Raw genomic sequence first — 24,249 nt, forward strand, 5'->3', positions numbered from 1 at the left:
ATGGGCAGCTAGTATTTCCTTTTCTTTCTCACTGGTGCAGTTTCTATAGGATTAGCGGTGCTCATTGAGGATGTTGGCAGCACCATTCCCTCTAATGTCCTATCCCATTGCGCAGGCTGCTATGGTCCACATGTGGCAGTGACTTCTGGGCAACCAGAGAGTCATTGTTGCTATGGGCAAGCCGATGCCAATTGCCAGGTATGGAATGTTGGAACAGCTGCGCACGCGTAGAGCTTAGAGGGAACGTTGGTAGGCCGTGTTTTTGAGAGATGGGGCTGGGAGTGTTAATGGGGTAGTTGGGATTCACAGTGTCAATAAAAAGGTTGCAGTATTAATGGGAGAGATTGGTTTGTTAATTGGGAGGATCAGTTTTGTTAATTAATTAATGGTGTGAATGGGAGATTATGAAGTTTGGATGAAGGACGACTGGCAATATCGATGGAGAGTGACAGATTGGAGGTTGACAGTAATGGCATGCTCTCAGGAGACTGATGGGTGTCGTTTTGTGTCAGAGAACAGTAAAGACTTGAAAAATGATTGGAGGCTCTGATGGATTTATTATCTCTGATGTGAGCTGCAATTTTAGTATTACTGCACATCACAGAACTGCTTTTGAGGTTTTAGGATATTTTGAAATAGGTGGTCAGTATTTGTAAGGTTTGCATGTGTGTATGAGTGTTCTTCTGACTTTGTGGCAGAAATACAAAACACAAGACAGCCACATCTCGTTCAGAATGGGAGTAGGGAAGAGACGCAATGACATCTTCTGATTGATGAAAAAATAATCAGTACTCTGGCAAAATGATTCAGAAACTACAAATGGTTATTTGGGCATAAATTTGGTGCAATATTTCCATTTCCAAAATATGGTTCTCCTATGTCACTAACATGCCTGCCCCCACTGCTGGAATATCTCAGTTTATCATAGAACATAGAACAGTACAGCACAGTACAGGCCCTTTGGCCCACGATGTTGTGCTGAGCATTTATCTTTATCTAAGACCAACCTAACCTACACAAGCCTCAATTTACTGCTGTCCATGTGCTTGTCCAGCAGTTGCTTAAATGTCCCTAATGTCTCTGACTCCAGTACCATCACTGACAGTGCATTCCACACACCCACCACTCTTTGTGTAAAGGACCTGTCTCTGACATCTCCCCTATACCTTCCTCCAATCACCTTTGTGACAGCCATTTCAGCCTTGAGGAAAATTCTCTGGCTATCTCCTCTATCTATACCTCTCATTACCTTGTACACCTCTATCAAGTCACCTCTCTTCCTTCTCTCCAGTGTGAAAAGCTCTAGCTCACTCAACCTCTCCTCATAAGCCAAGCCCTCCAATCCAGGCAGCATCCTGATAAATCTCCTCTGCGCCCTTTCCAAAGTATCTACAGCCTTCCTATAATGAGGCAACCAGAACTGGACACAATATTCCAAGTATAGTCTAACCAGGATTTTACAGAACTGCAGCATAACCCCGCAGCTCTTAAACTCAGTCCCCCTGTTAATGACAGCCAAAACACCATATTCCTTCTTAACAAACCGATCAACTTGAGTGACAGCTTTGAGGGATCTATGTACGTGGGCCCCAATATCTCGCTGTTCCTCCACACTACCAAGACTCCTGTCTTTAACCTGTATTCAGCATTCAAATTTGATCTTCCAAACTGAATCACTTTGCATTTATCCAGGTTGACCTCCATCAGCCATGTCTCAGCCCAGCTCTGCATCCTGTCAATGTCTTGTTGTAGCCTGCAACAGCCCTCGACACTATCTATAAAACCACTGACCTTTGTATCATTGGCAAACTTACTAACCCACCCCTCTACTTCTTTGTCCAAGTCATTTATAAAAACGACAAAGAGCAGAGCCCAAGAACAAATCCATGTGAGACAACACTAGCAGAATACTTTCCATCTACTGCCACTTGCTGTCATCTTTTGGCCAGTCAGTTCTGTATCCAAACAGCCAAACCTCCCAGTAACCCATACCTCCTGACTTTCTGAATGAGCCTACCATGGGGAAACTTATCAAGTGCCTTACTGTAATCCACTGCTCATCCTTCAGCAACTTGTCTCGTCACATCCTCAAAGAATTCAGTAAGACTTGTGAAGCATGACCTGCCCCTCACAAAGCCATGCTGACCATCTTTAATCAAACTATGTTTTTCTAAATAGTCAGAAATCCTCTCTCTCAGAATCCTTTCCAGTGTACTGCTTGCCATAGACATGAGACTGACTGGTTTGTAATTCCCAGGGATTTCCCTAATCCCTTTCTTGAACACAGGAACAACCCTCGCCTCCCTCCAATCATCTGCTACTACTCCTGCGGAGAGTGAGGATGCAAAAATTATCACCAGAGGTGCAGCACTCTCATTCCTCACTTCCCATAGTAACCTTGGATATATTGGGTCCAGCCCTGAGGACGTATCTGTCTTGATGCTTCCCAGAGTTTCCAGCACATCCACTTTCTTAATATCAATGTCGAAGCGTATAAACCTGATCCACGGTGTTCTCACTATCAACAAGGTGCCTCTCTCTAGTGAATACTGAAAGAAAAAAACTCATTTAGGGCCTTCCCTCCCTCTTCAGACTCCAGGCACAAGTTCCCTCCACTATCGGCCCTACCCTCTCTCTGATCATTCTCTTATTCCTCACGTAAGTTTTAGAACATGTTTGGGTTTTCCTGCCTGCTAAGCTTTTTCGTGCCCCTTCCTCGCTCTCCTCAGTCCACTTTTGAGTTCTTTCCTAGCTACCCTATAATCCTCTAATGCGGTGCCAGTTCCTTCCTTCCTTAACCTTAAGGAAGTAAGCTTCCTTCTTCCTCTTGTCATCCAAGGCTCCTTCATCTTACCATTTCTTGCCTGTCTCAGTGAGACAAAGTTATCCAAGACGAGCAACAAATGCTCTTTAAACAGCCTCCACATTTCAGTTGTGCATTTTCCACAGAGCAATTGTTCCCACTTTATACTCCACAGCTCCTGTCTAATAGCAGTATAATTTCCCCAACCCAATTAAATATTACCCCATACTGTCTGTTCCTGTCCCTCTCCATGGCTATAGTAAAGGTGAAGCAGTTGTGGTCATTGTCATCGAAATGCTCTCCCACCAAGAGATCTGACACCTGGCCTGGCTCGTTGCCTAGCACCAAATACGGCTTCCCCCAGTCAGCCTGTCTACATATTGAGTCAGGAATCCTTCCTGGATGCACCTGACAAAACTGGCTCTGTCCAGAACATCTGCACAAAGGAGGTTCCAATTAATACTGGGGAAGTTGAAATCACCCATAACAACAACTCTGTTACATCTGCACCTTTCCAAGATCTGCTATCCAATTTGTTCCTCTATCTCTCTTGGATTGGCCGGAGTGGGGAGGGAAGCACATTAGAAAACACCCAATAAAGTGACTGCTCCTTTCCTGTTACTGACTTCCACCCACACTGACTCAGTAGACAAACCCTCCTCAACAACCTCCTTTTCTGCAGCTATGATACACTCTCTAATTAACAATGCTACTCCCCCTCCTCTTTTACCCCCCTTCCCCCCCCCCCCCCCGCGGTTCTTGTTAAATGATCTAAATCCTGGAAGACCCAGCAACCATTCTTGCCCCTGTGAAATCCATATCTCCATTATGGCCACAATGTTGTAGTTCCAAGTACTGATCCATGCTCTAAGTTTATCACTCCTATTTCTGACACTCCTTGCACTGAAACAGACATACGTTAACTTACCCCTTTGCCCTATCAATTGTGTATCCTTCCTGACAGACTCTGCATTCTATTTCTGCCCATTCAACAACTATCCTCTCCTCTGATCTGTAGCTCTGGTTCCCATCCTCCTGCCAAACTAGTTTAAACCCTCCCAAAGTGCTCTAGCAATGTGCGAGTCAACTTGTGAACAGCTGATAGCTGAGCTAGAGGTGTTCCTTGGCCTGTCACAAGCCTTGATTCTGGGGCCCCAGGTGTCCAGAAGCTGCCAGGTGTCCAGAAGCTGCCAGGTGTCAAAGGTCAAATGGCCACCAGTCTAGGCCTACTCCTCAGGTTCCACCAGTGACAAGGTAAGTGTTTCTTATTTTCTTGTCACAGAGTCGGAGGTCACATTCTCTATTCCTCCAGTTAGGCAAACCTAAGAAAACAGTAAGCCATTTGCTCTGGTTTCTCAGGCGGGTAACTAGCCACCTATCTCACTTTATCGGGCAGTGAAGAGTTGAGGCCCTTCAGTGGCTAATAATTGACCACTTATAGTTGTTAGTTAGTCCCTGAAGAACCATCTCACTCAGAACTTACTTCCTTCTCACCACCCCATCAACTGAGTCTCTCATCAGGGAAAACCCACCCAATTGTTTTCCCTTCTTGTCACCACCCTCAACCCTTTCAGGGAAGGGGTTATTCTGCCCTTTGAATCTGTGTTCTTGACACTTAATATCTCTGGCTTCAGTGTGTAATTTCTTTGCAGGAACTGATTAGCCGAATGTTGCAGGTGAACATTGAAGCTCGGTTCACAGCTGAGAAGGTTCTGACTCATCCATGGGTGGCTGTGAGTATCACAATTATATGGAGAGAGAGAAAGAAAGATATGTGTCTGAAAAGGCTACACTGAATTAGAAATGTGGGCGGTGGGAGTGGTTACCGCAAGGGCGTCATTGAATTGTTGAACTCAAAATCAAATTATAACTGATTCATTTTAAATAAGATCTTGAAATGTGTGATTTGTGGAAGGAGGGAATATTAGATACATGGCTTGATCAAGAGGATGGTAAAAGATGTAATATTCAGGGTATATAGGGGTTAGAAAAATCAACTCCACAGAAATGAAACATAATTTTGCAGCATTTGACATCCCTTGTTTGTATTAGGGAAAGTTGTTTCCATGATCAGACCCTAAAAGTTGGAAGTTTAAGAAATAGAAAGTTATGAAATGATCTGCTTTAATTAAGCGTCTCTAATGTGAAAAACTGTAGCTGATACTTAAGAGTACTCTATATAACTGTCAAATTAATATAAGGAGACAATAGTATTCCCTATGAAAAGATCAGGAGAGTATGTAAGGACAGAAAAGCAAGTTTAATATGTTACTCCTATCAACTTCACCCAAAAACCGGGAAAACACAGCTGGAAACGAGTCAGATTTGGTAATAATAAACAGGAACTGCTTCTTGAGTCATTGCTTCATTGTAATCACGAGAGACAATACTGAGCTTGATCCATGTTCACAAGTCAGCCTGAAAGGAACAGGAGGTGAGATTTACAGCACTCCTGGTGCAAGTCCTAAAGTACAGGAGTCAAAAAATACCCAAAAAAGCAGGTCAAGTTTACAATTTTTATGTCATTTATTAAGGCGATTATAAGATGAATAATCAGGAGACACATACAGCCAGTGACAGCTGAGAACATTTTTCTTGGCATTCTCTTTTCTGCTCTGTTTGCAGCCTTGTTTTTGTTTGTTCTCTATCCTTCGAGCTGACAGGGTTAGCGCTGGGCAAATCGGATGGTGGGGAGGAAGTTCCTTCCTGAGCTGCCCCTACCAACAAGGATTGAAGCCAGTATTGATCACTTTGAATATCCTCTTGCTTGCCCAAAGTGATTCTTTTCTCTCTCAAGTCTTTTTAACTATTTACTCCGATAATTTGCTTGCATATGGGTCACGTAATCACCTTCATCAGGAATTCCTGGGCTAGAGATATGCCCTTGACACAGACAGTAGGCATACCCAGTACTTTTTTTCAGATAGCAAGCTGACTTTGTAAACTTTCTTAATAAGATTGCTAAAGTAAAAAAAAAGTTTTTAAGGTTTTATGAGGTTGCTAGATACCAATTTCTTACAGCTTTCCCCTGCTTGAGAACCAATTTTTTGCAGGACTGTTGTTAACGTCTAGTTATTTTAAAGTAACAAATTATGCACAGATTTAAATGATCCTCTGGCTTTCCCGTCATCTGTGTCCATCATGTATATAATTCTTATCAAGTATTATTTATCATTAACCTTCAACTGTCCCAGTCAAATCCACATTAATTTTACTCTCTTTGACTATTGCTATCCTGTGGTCTTGAACTCATTTTCTCTGCAGGGTTGATGATTTTAAAATGTTTTCTCACTCATCTAGCCCCATTAATCATCACAAGTCACATTGCCTATTGAGTAGCTGAGCGTATCTGGGATCTGTCCTTTAGTCCAGCCTCACGTGCACTTCCACATTAGTTACTTCACGTGTAACAAGTCACATTTTCACAATCACACTGGTATCACAATATCATGAAACATGTTCTTGAATTTCATGAAGATCTTACCAAAATTTCAGAAGGTGTGTCTGTCCAAAGCTTTATGCTTATCTTATGCCTGGTCGAAAACTTTCAGGTAGTGACTGGGTTACCAAGTGTGAATTCTTTCTAAAGAAATGTCCACGTGGAAAGGTGAACATGTTCAACAGAAAAATATTAAGTTACTAGTTTTATTTAGTCCCTTCTCAGGGACACACACTAAACACAGATTGATTTAATTAAATTACCCAAGTCAATTCTTTCCATTTCCTTTCCTATCTCTGACCTGAAGTTGAATTGGGACAACCTTTAGTTATGTTCTGTTTCACTCAAGAACTCAACTGTCAAATACAATATTTTCACAGAAATTATACAAGGTAGAAGTACTTCTGTACTTTAGATAGCATTTTATTTTCTCAAAAGTAAACTGCTAAATTGTGCCAGAATTTTTTTTATTTCAAAATAATCCCAAATTCAAATAACAATATCGTTAGGCTGGTAAGTTAGTTGCTGTTCAATTTATTCTTTTCCAAAACATTTTCTAATAAACTGATATGCTTTGTAATGTAATTTTTTTTATCTCCCTCAAATTTCACACAAACTTTGCCTATGAGTGCTTTAAGAAGCAATTTATATTTAAAAAATCATTTTCTGAACCTTTTTTTAATGCCTAGACTGGATCTTCTACATCAGACTGAAGTGCTTGGATGTAACTTCCATATTGCCAGCACTTTGTCTCAGGAGATAAAGATGGTCTGAATGGTTAAGCCGGGTCACTGCAAGGGGAAGACTTTAGTCAAAATTAAATGGCATTTGAGCTGTAAAATCTGATAAATCGCTTGTAGTTATTTGGCCTTGAAAACTGCCATCACCATTATTAAAAAAATTTGTAACTCTGTGCAAAAGCTCGCTGGGTTAATTTGTCCAAAAATATCTGTAAATTTGGAAACTTAAAATGTCATAATTGCCAATATATGTTAATGTAGCAAAATGATAGTTAGGCTGTGAATTTAAAAAGTGGTTATCAGCAGACAGGGTTAACTTTGCTTGTTTTCAGGGGATAGGGTAGAATCATCAGTCGTGCTTTGATAGGAAACTAGTTGGGAAGTAGAGAGGAAGTAGTGGTTAGAAGAGATATGTTATTGTTTGGGGAAAGTTAACCAGGGGTCTCCGAACTGCAACTGTACTGTTCAAAGTCAAAATTATTCTTTATTTTTAATATGATTATTTTCTGAGTGCCTATTATGATAATGTGGGATTAAGATCATTATTATACAGATCTTTGAATAGTATAGGTCTTGTTCAGCATGCTTTGTATTATCCTCTCACTGATGACAATGCTGCTGTTTAGAAGCAGCATATTGAGTGTAATGTTTTGCTCAAATATATAGACTGCTGCTACTCTGTCTATCACCAGTTATATTAGCAGATGCTCTGGGAGATTTTATCTGTTTCTGCTTCCTTCCTGCAGGATGATACAGCACAAGAGCGAGACATGCAGGTAGCTGTAACTGGAAAATTGAGAAAGCACTTTAACCCTGTGACAAAGCAGAGCAACAGTCCTGCTGGTGTCAGTGTTATAATGGTGAGTTGGACAATGCAAATATAAATCTCTTATCAATTAAGGAAAACCTCCAACTTAAAACTTCACGTGTTTCAGCAGTGTGACTAACATTTTCTTCACGTCCATCCTCCTAAACAGTGTCTTGATCAAAGGCTGTCGGTGCATGCTGCACCTCAGATTGTTGAGGTCCAAATTGATGCCTGTGATTTCCCACATTAAGTCTATTAGGGGAACGAATAATGTGTCCTTAGTGCAAAAGCTGCCTCTTGATTAACAATACTCGAGACTTGACATCAAGGATAAACTCTAGAAACTACGCTCAGAAGGAGAAAATGTCCGGCCAGAGGAAGAAATGAAAAGGCAAATAACATTTGTTGGTGGAATGAAAATTCTGTATTTTTGTCTCTTCCCTTCCTTATTTGTTTTCTCTATTTTCATTTGTTTCCATCTTTTTCTTATTCCTCCTTTCTAATCTTCATGTTTTTTTTTCCATTTTCCATCTCTGGCTCTTTTCTCACCTTTTCTTTCTTCCTTCTGCATGCCCAGTTTCTCATCTCTCTCCTTTTGACCCCTCCCCTTCAAGGGACTTGTAGAAGGATTTATACTTGAGTTTAGGAGAGGTAGGTCAGAAGGAGGCTTATGTGGGGCATAACCACCAAGACAGAACAGGTCAAATGACTTGTCTCTGCAATGTAAATTCTCAAGAATTCAGTCCTCTTCCTCTTCTTTAACTCTCCTTTCTTCCCTTCCATTTCCCCCATCATCCTCCATTTCTCTTTTCCCCTTCCAGCTTCTTGCCTTGAAATAAGTGGATTGTAAAGTTGGATAAGGAGGGAAAAGGTGACATTTCAATCCCTTCAGTGTTCTGGTTACAACTTGGACAGTTTACGTTAATATTATTTCTGAAAGATTTCAGGAACTGAAGGAAATGTTCAGAGCTCTAATGGACGTAGTTGAGTAAAGGTGGGCCATGTGTGTTGAGTAAGCTGTATTCCAGATAAAATTGTTGAATGTATCAGGTTGGAGTTAAAAGAAAACTATCCATTAGGTATGTCCACTTCCATTTTCTGTGTTTTAGTGGCAGCATAAGAAACAACATTTTAAAATTAATAGTATCTAAATCGGTTCGATTCTGGATTCAGCCTAACGACTGATATTTTACCCCAGGGATGGCACGGCAGTACATAGTTACCTCCTAAATGAGTTTTTAAGAAGTGTACATTTTGGCTTTGTTCTGTCAGCAATAAGATTCACCCACTTGCAACGTGAGATTGAATTGAGGCCGGTTCTGCACATACCTTTTGGATCGGCTCCCTGTTGATTCCCCACCATAAAGTCACTGTTGGAAACTGCTCAGTTACTGCAAGCAGCGAAGTGTTCATGCGGGGACAGTTTCAGTCAGAAAATACATCCCACCAACGGCAGTTGTGATTTCTGACAATTTAGTGACCGACTAGAACTGGCAATGATAACAACCAAAGGGCACTATGGTCTGACATCTGCCATTCCCTTTTTTTGGGAATGAGATGGAATTATCTCCCATACCAAATTGTGTTGTTGATTTAAAAAAATAAAATTGCATAATTCCCTTTGTCATAATGTTGCAATTACTTGTGTGTCAGGAAATGAAATAAGGCCATAAAACTAGCTCCTCTCAGGCCGAATGTGCCGAGGACCAATGGAGAATAACTAATAGCTCTACATGCACAAACAATTTCAGGAAAACATATTGGCCAGAGTTCCTACTCCTGACATTATCCAATGACTCTGCCAAAAAGTATATAAGTAGCAGTCACCTCATCTACAACTGAAATATATATCACACACATGTGTCCTCAAACCCCACAAACATTTAAAATTGCTGCATACATATAATTCTGGCCTTTTTAATTGCTGTGATTTGAATCCTCCACCATTGTTGGATATGCCTCAGCTACCAAGGCCATGAATTCTGACATTTGGTCCTGATACACTCCTCCTCTCTCACTTCCATCGTTTAAGATCCTCCTTTCAACCTATTGGGGCGGCACGGTGGCACAGTGGTTAGCACTGCTGCCTTACAGCGCCAGAGACCCGGGTTCAATTCCCGCCTCACTGTGTGGAGTTTGCACGTTCTCCCCGTGTCTGCGTGGGTTTCCTCCGGGTGCTCCGGTTTCCTCCCACAGTCCAAAGATGTGCAGGTCAGGTGAATTGGCCATACTAAATTGCCCATAGTGTTAGGTAAAGGGTAAATGTAGGGGTATGGGTGGGTTGCGTGTCGGTGTGGACTTGTTGGGCCGAAGGGCCTGTTTCCACACTGTAATGTAATCTAATCTAATCTAATCTATCATTTGTGAAAAGCTTTTGATCAGCGGGCGTTAATATTTCTCTATGTGTCACAGTGTCATACTTTGTTTTACATTGTTCCTGTGAAGCATCTTTACAAGATACTGTACAAATGTAAGATGTTTTGGTTGTTGTACATTGGAATTCTCTCCCTATGAAGATGGGGCCCAATATCTGATATTCAGAAGAGGCAAAAAGCATAAATTGTTCAAAAGTACAGGGTAAGCTACAGAGGTTTCGCTGGGATATGAGGAAAACATTTTTCACCTGGAGGGTGATGGGAATCTAGACTCTCTGCCTGTAAGACTGCTGGAAGCAGAAACCCTCATAGCATTTAAGGAATATTTCGATCTGCACTAGGCATGCAAGGCAATGGGCCAAGTGATGGAAAATGGGATTTAAAACAGTTAATTGCTTGCTTATGACCAGCATCCATTTGATGGGCCAAACGGCCTTTCTCTGTGGAAAACGACACAACTGATAACTTTAAATGAGCAATGGCTCATGCATCTGGAGTCAAACCACCACCCAACTATATTACATGCCACCTTCCTGAAATAAGCCTAGGCCTCAATTTAATGTTGGAGCAAGTACCCAGTGCCCATTCTGGGAAAACCTCCTAATACTAGTTATTTCACAAGCGCTGACTCTTTTCGCTTTTTACAAGTCATGTAATCAATTGTCCCAAAGGGACTCCTGTAGATTGTCCTGGAAACTGACAGGTCATGTCGAGCCAGAGGAGTAGGAGTGCTTTCTTGCTTCTGCATCAATACTGCAGGCCACTGCTGTCCAGTGTTCCCTCTAACATTGTTTCCTTCTCCAAGGTCCATGCACTGCAGTCACTTCCAAAACCAGAAGTCAGTGCTGGGAATGCTGACCAGCAGCTGAGAGGGAATCTTGCTATAGACGCCATGCTGTCACTCTTAGACGTACAATGACACATGTGAATTTGGAGCAGTAACACGCCATTTTGCCCCTTGAGCGTGTTTGGTCAGTTCACAAAATCATGGACGATCACTGTGGCTCTACTTTCCTGCTTTCCCCTCCAACCCCAACCCAAACCCATAACCTTTCATTCCCCTGTTAAAGAAAACATTAAAAAATATTGGATGACCCTGCCTCTGCTACGCTCAGGGCAAGAGAATTCCACAGACTAATATCCCTCACAGATAAAAACAATTTTCTTCATCTTTGTCTTTAATGGGATACCCCTTATTTTAAACTAATCCCTAGTTCTAGTCAACCCTCCTCCCACCCTCCCACCCCCCCAAAAGGGAACCATCATCTTCACATCCACTTCATCCCCAGTTGCCTCATAGTTGATCTTTTTCATGAAAGATCGCTTTTCATCTTTATAAACTTCAGTAGATACGGGCCCAGCCAGTCCAGTCCTTTCATGTAAAATAAACTTGGCCCGATTGTGTTGACAATTTAGAGGTTGCCCCGGCTCTCTAAAATCATGAACAATTTAGGACAATCCACTGGCGTTTCAATTAGTCCTCTGGCACCAGGCTTATGACTCCATTAGTATCTTCCTTATGTCTCTCAGGATTCTGGTTTATATTTCATCTGGTCTTACTCACTTTCTGCAATACTAATTTAATATTTCTTCATATCTGGTCATAAGCTCTTTCCTTTCCTCTTGTTCTTTATGTATTGATAAAACGTATTTGGGTTTCCTTAATTTCACTTGCTAATTTTTATTTTCAAGCTCTGTCTTTGTTAACGAATTTCCTCTTTAACTTCACCCTGCACTTGCATTCGGCTGTCCATTAGGATTAAGCTTACTATACCAGGCACAGGCTTTTCATTTTTGCCTTTTCCTGTTCTATATCTTCTTCGACATTCAGGGGTTGCTAAGGCTTGGGAATCCTGCCCTTTTTATTTGAAGGAAAACTTTTGTTCTGAACCTTCACTCTCTGTTCCTTGACTATCTCCCACTATGTTTAACAATGACTTATCTTTAAGTTGTTATTTCTAGATCATTTTTTGCCAAATCACATCTGATCTTAGTAAAAGTGATCTTTCCTTTCTGCTGAATTTGAATAGCCTGGTAATAAGTGAGTGTGGATCCCTAATATGAAACATTCACAGTTTGAGCACAATCAGCACCTGCCATTCAATAGGGATGGCTATGTTAGGGAGTTAGAATGAGGAGGTGCTGCATTGACTGATTCTCTTCTCGGGTTGGATTTGAGGCATCATAGTTGGCGGAGGGTGATAGAAGAGTTTCATTTACCCAATGAACCTGGAACTACTTGATACTGAGAGTGTAGGCTGGAATTGTGCAAGTTTCAGGAGCCCAGGATCAGGGCCAGACAGGGATCCTGATTCCACACTGGCCTGCAGAGAAAATGGGCTGCCTACATGTGATAGAGGGGCTCGATCACAGAGATGCCGTTCTCGAACTGCGGCCAGCCTACTGGCAGAGGCAGGATTGGAGCTGCGATGGTGTCTCTATATGGGTGCCCTCCGAGGCATTTGTGAAATTTTAAAATGATGAACACCAAAGTTGGTGGATCTTGAATTGAGCAGGTGGAAACTCCACTGGTGGAATAATTCAGACTGTGCGTGAGACCTTCCATGTTCAAAACCTCCTCCTTAGCAATTGGGCTTCTGGTTTTAATGCCCAAACCCCCCCCCCCAGCTCCCCATAGGGAATCATAGAATCCCAACTGTGTGGGAGCATGCCATTCAGCCCATTAAGTTGACACTGACCGCTGAAGAACATCCCACCTAGACCCATCCCCCTACCTGTCCCTGTAACCCTGGTTTCCTATGCCCAGTCCACCTAACCGGCACATCTTTGCACTTTCGAAGGAATTCACAGCACCTGACACAGCACCCCCACGCAGACCCCGGGAGAACATGCAAAATTCACACAGTCTCCCGAGGGTAGAGTCGAGGGTAGGTCCCTGGTGCTGAGGCAGCAGTACTAACCACTGGGCCCCGCGTGGCTGGAGCTTCCAGTGAGAGTGAAGGGCTCCCTTAAGGCAGCAAGTCAAGGCAGAATCCTTCTCTATCATAATTGGCCATTCATCCGCGTGGGATGGTGACTGACTCTGATTTCACACCATCCCTGAAGGCATTCACAACAGCCTGGACTGCATTGGGAAGCTGTCTTGGAGTTTATTTCCACCTTTCTCCTCCTCCCCCTCCCCGCATCCCCACCCCACCCCCCCCCCCCCCTCCCAAAAAAAGCCCAGCACATGCAGCAGAGAAAAATGCAGCTGTTGGTGTCCCCAGTGTGAGAGTGCCTCATCCAATAATAATTAATGTTTGTATAGTTTTTCCCTCGCACGCAGCAAGTGGACCTACAACACTTAGACAATGGGAGGCTAAGAGGTGGCTTCAGGTTGAAAAAAATGTCAGAGATGGTTGGAAACAAAGGATCTTTGTCAGGATTTTGACTGCAAAGTTGGAGGGAATTAGGAAGAGAATTCCAAAGCCCAGAGGTGAGTGAAGCTCAGAAAAATCTAGAAAAAACGCTATTGGAGGAACTGAGGGTAATTTACAGTCTTACCGAGCCCACAACACTCAGCTTTCATTTGATTAACTCAACAATTCATTGAAAAAATAAATGAGGGGGGCAAAAACTGTTCCTTTCAATATTTCCGATTACATACTGTAGACAAATTTGTTGAAGTAGAACTTCCACAAGCTTTCTCTCTGTCACCTCTCTGTCACCTCTCTGTCACCTCGCTGTCACCTCGCTGTCACCTCTATGTCACCTCTCTGTCACCTCTATGTCACCATTTCCATATGTCATCATCAGAGGCTCAGTGTGCTACCACACAGCACTATTTTTCCATTGAACATTTCCAGAATTAGAGGCGGACATCAGGAAAGATGCTGCAGATTCTAGGAATAATGGATAATATTTCCCAAGTTAGTGTGAGCGTCTGCATCCACTCAGTAAGCGAGAGACAAAAATCAATGCTTCTCATTCTGATTTACTGATAGAATGGCAGATCATATATTTTAAATAGTAGTTTTGAAATTGCTATTTTACAAGATTGCCATGTATCACTGTTTTTAAAAAGACAGGCGTCAGCCCTTTTTTTTGATTATCTAGATGCAGCAAGAAGTGCAGTGCAATGATTAATATCCTTTATGGACACTAGAAGATCATAAGGTAGGTCTGAGATGGGAATTGATGGCACTGGAAGGGATAATGCTGTTTTCTTCTGTTAGGTGCTACATCAGTATGGAATCAAAATGTTGAAGATGGAAAAAAAAATATTCTTTGTTCACTTTTTTGGAATCCACTGCAGTACCATTGTACTGATCGCTTTTAGGCCAGATCTCATTAAAACAAAAAGCAGCACATGTCGTCTGGTAGCTCCAGTGATAGGATCCTAACCAAGGGACTCTCCAAGTTCAGATCTTACATTTGAACCTGTTATCAGCCAAGTTTCATGAGACTTCTGCAGACAGATGATTGTTAATTGAAAATTGTACCTCTCTTCAGAGAGTTACATGGACACATTGAAGACAGAAATGGAAGATGCCCCAGTGTTTAGGAACAAATGGACAACACCATTGGTGTTTTCTTTGACTGGTCTCTGAATTGAAAACTGGTGTATCCCTCATGTTCCTTATTTTTTTTCTCTTGACCAATTTGCAGTTCCCTCTGGCCATTGGGGTTCCGAGTAGTTTGCTTCATGTATTCACCTTCCTTTGTGGTCAAGTGATAGCAAATAACTCAACTGAGCTTGAGGATATAGTGTTGTAGTTTGTGATCATGTTAAAAATATTATTTGGGTTTAGCCTGTCCATACCCATTAGATTTTTAAACACTTCAATAAGACTACCAGTACAAGCATTCCCAATTACTAGAGCCTTTTGTTTTGCATAGCTGAGATGCCTGTTTAATATCTTACTTTATTTGGTGTGGATCTGGAATCAATGGGCCAAACCAGGTAAGAATATTAGTGAACCAGATGGGTTTTTACAATTGACAGTGACTTCATGCTCATTATTGTAAAGACTAATTTCAATTCCTGACCTTTAACTGAATTTAAATTCTAACCAGTTACTATAATAGCATTTGAACCCATGACCTAGAGCATGAGCCTGGGAATTAACACCACATCAATACCTTCTCTGTTTAAGCTATTTGTTATATGCTGCATCCTCTCCTATTCTCAGATACCCCGCTATAATGAGGAGAAGGAGGCAGTTCTGCACTAGATCCAGACCAGTCCTTTATACAAATTCACTGCTGTCTAGAATTTTTACTTTCAAGTTCTTGACAGCCTGAGATCTCTTTACTATCATCGCATGTTGTGCTTTGTAATAGCTTTTAAATTACAACTATTAGTGATGTGACTTACAGTCCCTTCTTATGATTTGACTTACAGTCCCTTCTTATTTAATCATATGTCCCAGTATTTTAAGGTGTAAAGTCCCACCATATCACCCAACTCCCCTCACCCTACCGTTTCTGGTTTCAATCCATCCATATTGAGGTTCCTACCCTCTGTTTGGATACCTGTAGTCTCGTGAAGGATAAAGGAACTATGATAGGAGGAGAATATAGAAAATGATTAAGTGAAGTTATTCATTTATTTTTGACCTTATGTTTGTGTGCTGCAGGTTGCAGATGCTCAGCCCCCAGTTACCCTTGAGTGCCTTATCCAAACATACAATCTTCATGTCTAAGCCTTTGAGTGTCAGTAAGCTATTGAATCACAAACTGCATCACAAAATGCACTCTAACACTGCTCAATCAACACACTTCCAGCGGGGGTTACTGGGTAGTTGTCAGGAGCAACAACCTTTGATGAATTTCCTCTCCTTACAAGTAAAACCAGTTCAAGGAGTGCTGTGTCAAAGAGTAACTAACTTAGATTTGATATCAAGATTTAAGACCTTCTGGTCTGTACACCTGTGTTAAGTGTTTATTAGTCAGTAGCTGTGTAAATATTATGAATTCTTGATGTCCAATGACATTACTGAATGTTATGTAAGATATGTGGGTTCTGCATGACATTGGTAGAACTCTTTATGGGCTGCTTTTCATATTTCCTTTTTCTGCCTCTGAACTCAGCTATCATTAATGCAGGTCTCAGTTCTCCCAGTTTATTCAAAAACAGGATAACTATGAATTACTTATTCTTGAAGTAGTTTTGGAACCTTTACAATTTCACCTCCAGCTTCCTTCTGGTGAAGTGGATGCGTTCCACGGCTTGGTCTTTCCTCCACTATCTCAGTCAAGATCAGGTCTGATACTGGTAGAAACAGCGAAGCCTGTTGCTACGTCCCAACAAAGTCTTCCACTGCCACCCAAGGGGTAGGTTTTCCCTTCCTAGTGTCCACATCCAGACATTAGGAGGACAGCACAATGGCCAGACTCTATTATTCCACTCAACCACCTCTTCCACTTTCAATCCTTTAAGGTATAAAATGAGAACAGGACACTGGTCTGGACTAAAAGTGGTTATGTCCATGAAAGCTGTAAGAGTGAGAGTGGTCTGAAAGAGTCTACCTCTCCTCTAGTTTCTCATTTGCTCAAGACCATCGCCAACTGAAACTTAGTGTGACTAGAGTCATAGCCATGGAGATGTTCAAGCATAGAAACAGACCCTTCCGTCCAACCCGTCCATGCTGACCAGATATCTCAACCCAATCTAGTCCCACCTGCCAGCACCCGGCCCATATCCCTCCAAACCCTCCCTATTCATATACTCATCCAAATGCCTCTTAAATGTTGCAATTGTACCAGTCTCCACCACATCCTCTGGCAGCTCATTCCATACACTTACCACCCTCTGTGTGAAAACGTTGCCCCTCAGGTCCCTTTTATATCTTTCCCCTCTCACCCTAAACCTATGCCTTCTAGTTGTGGACTCCCTGACCCCAGGGAAAAGAATTTGTTTATGCTATCCATGTCCCTCATAATTTTATCAGCTTCTATAATGGATAAATAACGCGGAGGATGTTTAAAAAGAAATCCTGTCCCTGTTTACTGTTTTCCTCCTTGATGGTGAGGCTGAAACCTGGAACACTGGCTTCAGCTGGCAATGCCAAGCCAGTGTTGCACCAAGATTCGAAGGTAGACCTCCTGTGATATCTGGGGTTGGCAGTGGAGGAAGGTGGTGGTGGTGAGGAGAAGGAGGTTGGCACAAAAGTGAAATAATAAGTAGGCATGGGTGGTTCTCCTGATTTTAACAGGAAGCTTGGAGAGTTAGGATTTCTACCAGAGTTAAGGCAGGAGAAACTCATGGAAATACCAAACATTCTAGTTTTTCCATTTTTGGATAAAGCCATGATGAACAACATATTGAACAATGCAGTGAGTTGACCCAGTGGATTCGCACACAGAAGTAGCAGTGCACTTCTTGAAGAGTTTTCCCATTCAGCCTCTGGCTGGAGTCTCAGAATGGCAAGCAACTCATTGTATGAGGTAAGGGGCAGTTTAGACAGGGAAGAGGGCAAGCAAATTAGTTTGAATAAGTCTTTGAATGGGAGTGAAAAAAAACCCAAAAAAGCAGATTTGGAATTGATTGGAGTTCTAACCAGCATTTTCTTCTGGCCTTGATGTCTTTTTTTTTGTATGTTCCTTTTTTTTGACAGTTTGAAGTATAAGAGGGAGAGGGTGAGGAGCTCCAGTCCTCATACTGAGACAATGGACTAACCTGGAACGACACCATGGTGTAGAACGCAGTTCCCTAGCAGGGTGATCATTCACTAACTCCCAGCCGGTTCAAATTTGCATGGCCTGTTGCCTTGTGCCTCACAGCTCTTTTTAAAGCTTTCTCAGCTCACACAAGGCAGAACTTTTCATGGTGTGGATTCAGGCTGATGCTGCTATTTAAGGGAGAGCACACATTTTTCTTATCTGTTGCTTGTACTGGATTAAGTTCACCTCAGACTCACTCAAGAATCAAAATTTCTGGACTGCTGAATACTTGACAGGAACATCTGAAAAAATCTACTACATAATAGACCTCATGCTCTTGATTTGAAAGCCAAAAGCATATTTCATAACTGTATGTGGACAAGAATTGGTTTTAAGATAAGCACCGGTATTAAAATTCTTCAGAAATAACAGAAGAAACCAAGAACTTCCAAAAAAGGAAGACAACCTGACATTATTTCGTGGGCAGAGTGGTCTTTGAGTGCCATCTGGTGTTAGCAAAGCTGAATTGCTACAGATGCTATGTCAAAAGCTTTGCTAAAGATTCTTTGCTTTCCACTAAACCTATGACCCTTATTTCATAAATGTTTAATTTAGCCCTGATTGTTAGAGTGCTTTTGCATTATGTATTATGTTCATGTGATGCTTGGTTCTCTAAGATATGATTATGTGATCAGTGATTTTTTTAATTGCAGGTTTATCTATTAGCTAGTAAATATAATTGCACTCCATCTTCATTAAAGCACAGTTCTTGAGAGCCAAGTATTTTGCATGTTGCAACAAGATATGAGCTGTAATAATTGTCCTTTAGTACAGCACAGAAGAGAGTCAGATACTTCAGGAGGGGCTGCTTCACCCGGAATCACTTTAAATGTTTTCAACGGCTGCCTGTTTCCATCGACAAATCTTCTAAAATAAAATCTGTGCGAATAATTGGCATGATGTAATTACAAAACAAAACATGACCAAAATTGGGTAACTTTCCCACTCCAGTTTTGCTACCAACTGTAGAAATACGTCGAGGTTTATGTATTCATTGAAATGTCTGAGTTGGAATCCATAATCGACAAGTTGTACGATGAATTGATTTGAAAAAATAATTTGCAGCCACATTTGTGGTGTGTTTTCTTGAAGATATACAAATATAAATGTGTCTGAACTGTGACGAATCTATTGCCATTGCTTCTTCCTACACCTGCATTGCTCCATTGTTTAAATGCCTGTGGCACGTACTAACTGCATCAGCACTGCTCTCAGAACACTGTTCTCCCCTTTAATAAATAACTGCAAATGTAGGGAAAAAGGAAAAACTGTTTGGAATTACTGATATTTGCCCTGCATGTTTTCCCCATACAACTAATTTAACATTTAGATTTGTCAATGTTTTGCCTAAGTGAATGAATCCTGTTTTATAGTCTTAATTTTGACATGGAACAGCATTGTGCAAGGAGATGTGTTTCATTTAGCAATCCAACTAATCCTGAATCTCTGTACAGTATGAGAACAAGTGAAGTGTGACAATCATGCTATTTGACATCATTTTAATCTTTGAACTCTTTTGTGTTTAAGAAGTCTTCTATATGACATGGATGATCCACTCAATTCATGCTAAAATAAGGGGGCAAAGTTTTAAAAGGAACACCTTATTCGAGCAATGTCTTACAATCCTTTTTGATTATTTACAGGGTCACAATGAAAGCACAGGTTCCATCAAAATGCATCATTTGAATGCGTGATAACTCTGTCATGAAAATGATGTATGATTCTACAAGTTGCTATCCACAAATTAAAAGAAAAATTGTTGAATATTTTTCTTGGAAACTGTACCACTTTGGCAATCATGCAAAATAATAATACAAGTGAATTGAGAAACTGTGATTCATCATAAAGCTATCATGTTATGTACTGTTAGATTCTTGTACTAAAAGGTACAAGGTAGGATGATTTCTAGTTGGACTTCCAACTGTTGGCCATGCACTAGGAATTAATTTTGTTGTTACCTGGAGCATTACTAACTCCATATTGAGAGATCCATAGAAAGGCTGAGTGAAAAAAAAAATTGCCTTTGTATGTTTAAATATCTTAGCATTTTAGATTGGACTGTAAGGCCTGAGGGAAACAGTAGCATTCAAATAACTCTGGCACTCGATCACTTGCTCATCCCTCACTCCACCTTCTCTCAGTCAGTGGCTACAAATACAGTGAGCAGATCACCAAAGCTGCCACACAGACACCAACTCTGAAAAAGTTTTGACTGAGAACCACCTGAAGCTGTTACTCTCTGTTTAATAGAAATCTACAATAGTCATTAGGAGTTATATCCCTTCTGTTGTCATGTGATCATACTGTGATAAAATCATGTGCCAATCAAACAAATCAATTGCGTTTTCTCTTCTGGGCCTGAGCTCTCTAAAAACTCTGCTTTGTAGAAATGCAAATTTTGCACTGCCATGTTCCACTGAATGCAGAAACTTGTCCACCTACCACTGTTCCAACTTTTCAGGAGAGGGTGAAATTAGAAAAGAAAATTTAAATTATGAAAAGTTTTCTTGGGAACTATACTGGTTGAATTACTTGTGCCTTAACACCACATATTTGGAAATAATACCAGCATTATTGAGTTAAACTTCAATGCCACCACCAACAGACCTCAGAAATACTCCCCATACGGTCTTCCCTATCCAACACGGCTTTCTGTTCCATCCAGAAGATGAATTGGCTTTCTATAGTTCTGCTGTTAAGAGGTTCAGACCTCAATGTTAAGCCTGGTTTCTAACCATAGAATGTCTGTTTGATAGAGCCAATCCAGAAATAAACTAAGTTCACAAATTTCAGTACTGTTATTACCTGGCAGCAGGATAGAATACTTTTCCATCGAATGAGAGAAAATGAGGAGCAGTTGATGTTATGTTATGTTATAGTCTTGATATGAATTGAAATGTGTTTGATCGCTCAGTTGTTGAGTTGGCTTTGATCCCACATGTGGATGATGTACCATTCCAGGGAGAAGTCATTTATGAATCCTCACATTCACCAAGGTCTCCTGTATAATGATACAATGAGAATATGACCAGTTCTTTTTCAGGTTATATATGGTTGGACAGGTAGTACCACTTCTGGTAACTAGTCTAAGAAACTACATAAATTGCTGACTGCAGATTCCAGAGAAACTACAATCTTTGGATACCCTTGCATTTCACTGGAGATTTACAAGGAAGCTAGCAGCCTTTGTGATGTTTTGTACCCTTGATTCCATTACATTGGTACCAATCACTGCTATGTCTCCATGAATGGCAGTCTATCCAACATTACAAAAAAATCTGCCTTTTATCCATATCTCTCTTTTACTGCTGGCAGGATTTTCATTACTGTAATTTATAACAGTAAAATCTGACTTTCCATGCACCAACGCCCCTGCCCCTTCCACAACCACCATCTTGTATCCATTGGAAATATCATAACTACTTCAGACTGCGTACAAAATATTGTGTGTCCATCACCCTGGTCCTTCCTATGACCCAGCAAACTGAATTCAAACTCTCATAAACAACCATTCCATACCATCACTCCAATCCATTCCTACAGCTTTTCCCAGATGTAATTTCTTACATGAAGGCAAAACTCCTCTATTCAGAACTCGCTGCTCCTCCATTGTTGGCCTGTTCCTGACCGACTGGTACAGAGTGGTGAGTAATCACTTTCATGTTTTTATTTCTTTCCATGCTGGCAAGCAAAGCAACTTGTGCGTTAAACACGTCATGGAAAACTGTTACACTTTACCTAATATATACCAAACACGTCTAACATTCGAATGACAATATCTTAAAGTAATGCACCCAGGCAGTGAGAATACCTCAGTGTGGGATTTGTTCAGAAACGGCCAGAATGCTGTAATTTGTGGATTAGAGAGGTGCTGGAAAAGCACAGCAGGTCAGGCAGCATCCGAGAAGCAGGAAAATCGACGTTTCGGGCAAAAGCCCTTCATCAGGAATAGAGGCAGGGAGCCTCCAGGGTGGAGAGGTAAATGGGGATAGGGGGTGGGGCTAGGGGGCAAGGTGGCAAAGAGTACATTAGGTGGACGAACGTGGTCAGGTCCACTCTGGCTTCCAGCATTTGCAGTCCTCACTTTTGCCCAGAATGCTGTAATTGTTACACAACACTGTGACACTCATCAGACAACTTATTATTCTCTCGCCAAAGACACATCCAGCTGGTTTCATGGAATAAAGCGAAACCATATTGAATTAAGCACGTTTCCCTTAAGTCACACCATCTGTAATCTGGAGAGGAAATTTCAGGAATTTAGTCTCATGACGGCGACTGTCTTTCTCTCTCTCTGCTGTCCTTTTGTAGTTCCACCATAATCCATGTTAAGTACATCAAGCTCATTCTATGTTTTGTACGCTCGCTCATTCTCTCTTTCCTGTTTTTTTTTATTTTCCAGTACACAGCTCTTGATAAAGAACGTCAGATATTCAGTGGTACGCCCCACCGAGATATTGAAGGAGTTGGTCCGGAGCAAACGGTTCGGACGTCCCCTGGCGCGGATGCTTCAATGTCTGGCCTCATGTCCATTTCCCCCAAACCATCTTGAACGAGTCTTGTCCCTCACGTACGCCCTTGCCCAGTCTGTGTATGTCCTGCAGATCTGGGACAACCACACCTCAAGGAATTTTTTAAAAATATCCAGCTTTCTAGAAACTATGGCTTTTAAGAAACAAAACAGTATCGATTTAAAAACATCTAAACATGTACAAGAGAAGCCACAGCTGAGTCAATTTTAAAAGGACGTGCTTGGAAACTTGGTTTTTGTGTGAATTTGTGCTCTCCTATAGCTGGAAGTGTGTTCGAGTGAGATAGGGTGTCAGCAGCTCAGAGTGAGATTGAATGCTGTCCAATACAGAGAGTTGGTAATGGATTGAGGACTGGACTTACTTGTACTCCCCAACCCCAGGTTTGAGTTGACTTGCATCATGAGATTTAAGCACCATGCTCATCAGCAAATAGTTCTAATCTAGACGGCGCTGTCTACCCAGTATGAGATGTAGAAACAAGATGCATTGCTCAAAATCGTGATCAAATCAAACGTTTAATTAAAATTAAATCAAAAGTTGGTGTTTCTGTACTCTGATTCCGAAAAACCTTCCCATCGATTGCTCAGAAAGAGAAAGGTGTTTTGGTTTTGAGTGCTGGGGATGCCACCAGCTGTTTTGTCGATATTATGATGTCAGATCAGGAGCAAAAATCAGGGTCATCAGTTTAACCAGAGACTAACGAGCACAGGGATGCCTGAAGTTGGTCACTTGATTTGTGCGGCGCCTTGAGAATTAATTTTCTTAATAAACGAGTCTGGTGAAACCAGGTCAACACAGTACCGCTGGTTCTCGGTTGGAAAATACAGTAATTGGTTTCGTTAATTTTAGACAAGCCGGCTCTCTAAATTGAGAGAAAGGTCCTAGGTGTCTTTCAAGTGGAAATGATTTCTGTAATTGATGAATAGAAAATGGTGGTAAACTCTCATCGTTGCTAACCGCCAGATCGATGAAAGACTTATTCTCCAGGATGGACTGGGCAGCGGAGAAAATCAGCATTTGCATTATCGGGACCCAATGCTGAGGCCAACATGTATCCCTGCGGAGGCAGGAATATCCCAACCTGATGCACTTTAACTTTCCTAATAGCCCCAGGAGTGGCACTTGTGATTTCTGAATCATTCCTTGACACCGCTTGCTTCCCAGAGACTTATTTGCAAAAAGGGTGGGGAGATCATTGTAACCATTTTCCTGAGGGTCTCTGCAAGTCTTCCATGAAAGTGCAGGTGGATGCAGTAAACCGGCGGGCAAGGAACTGTGCTCGAGATCCCAGAAACAATGTCTGCAGATAAAATTCCAACCGACAGGGACACTCAAAAGTCTCCAGGCCTCTTTCCTGAATCAGCACAAACTGGGTGGGCAGGCTGGGGAACGATGCAATTCATTTCAACCTCATGAGACTCCTGTTCCAGATCATTGTTCACTCGTCTCGTCTCATCTCATCTGAACGTGTTTGTGTGTGTCAGGGTCTGAATGACGAGTAGTTTGTATTAGAGTATCATCTCCAAGCGAGATGTAAGAATCTGTCGGTGCTGACTGTCCGGGTCCCGCCTGAGAAGTGATCACTTGTTCCCTCGGAGTGAGATAACCTGGATTTATGAATTTATATTCCACGGTGGTTACCTTGCGTCTCGGATAGGAGGACAGAATGAGGTCAAGGGAGAAAATAATCTTTTTGGGGGGTACAGTGTTGGGTTTGGCCGGGATTGCAATCTGCAGCCCTCGGGGACAAAATGGTTCGGTTAAACACATCAGCAATTTTCTCAAGAGTATCTCCTGTTAGCGTTAAGTTCAATGGAAACTCCGTCTGTAAGGGAAAATTGTCTAATGCCAAAGTGACAGCAATGGTGTAGAAGTCCCAAGGAAATC

At 41.6% G+C, this 24,249-nt stretch overlaps 1 protein-coding gene across 6 annotated transcripts in view; it reads left to right on the forward strand.

Annotated features, from left to right (window-relative positions):
* Positions 1-22,898, forward strand: part of dclk2a (doublecortin-like kinase 2a) — a 323,983-nt gene extending 301,085 nt beyond the window's left edge. For 3 of the 6 annotated variants that reach the window (XM_043699555.1, XM_043699584.1, XM_043699545.1), the window contains 3 exons: positions 4,456-4,536; positions 7,729-7,842; positions 22,233-22,898. In XM_043699555.1, coding sequence (XP_043555490.1) covers positions 4,456-4,536; positions 7,729-7,842; positions 22,233-22,382 — 345 coding nt within the window. In that variant the 3' untranslated portion in view covers positions 22,383-22,898. Of the gene's footprint in view, positions 1-4,455; positions 4,537-7,728; positions 7,843-14,221; positions 14,282-17,724; positions 18,954-22,232 lie in introns of those variants that run through there. The other 3 variants (XM_043699574.1, XM_043699565.1, XM_043699592.1) reach the window with 3 other exon arrangements.
* Positions 22,899-24,249: the final 1,351 nt, after the last annotated feature.

Source organism: Chiloscyllium plagiosum, chromosome 1 (assembly GCF_004010195.1).
Source record: "Chiloscyllium plagiosum isolate BGI_BamShark_2017 chromosome 1, ASM401019v2, whole genome shotgun sequence".
Classification (NCBI taxonomy): Eukaryota; Metazoa; Chordata; class Chondrichthyes; order Orectolobiformes; family Hemiscylliidae; genus Chiloscyllium; species Chiloscyllium plagiosum.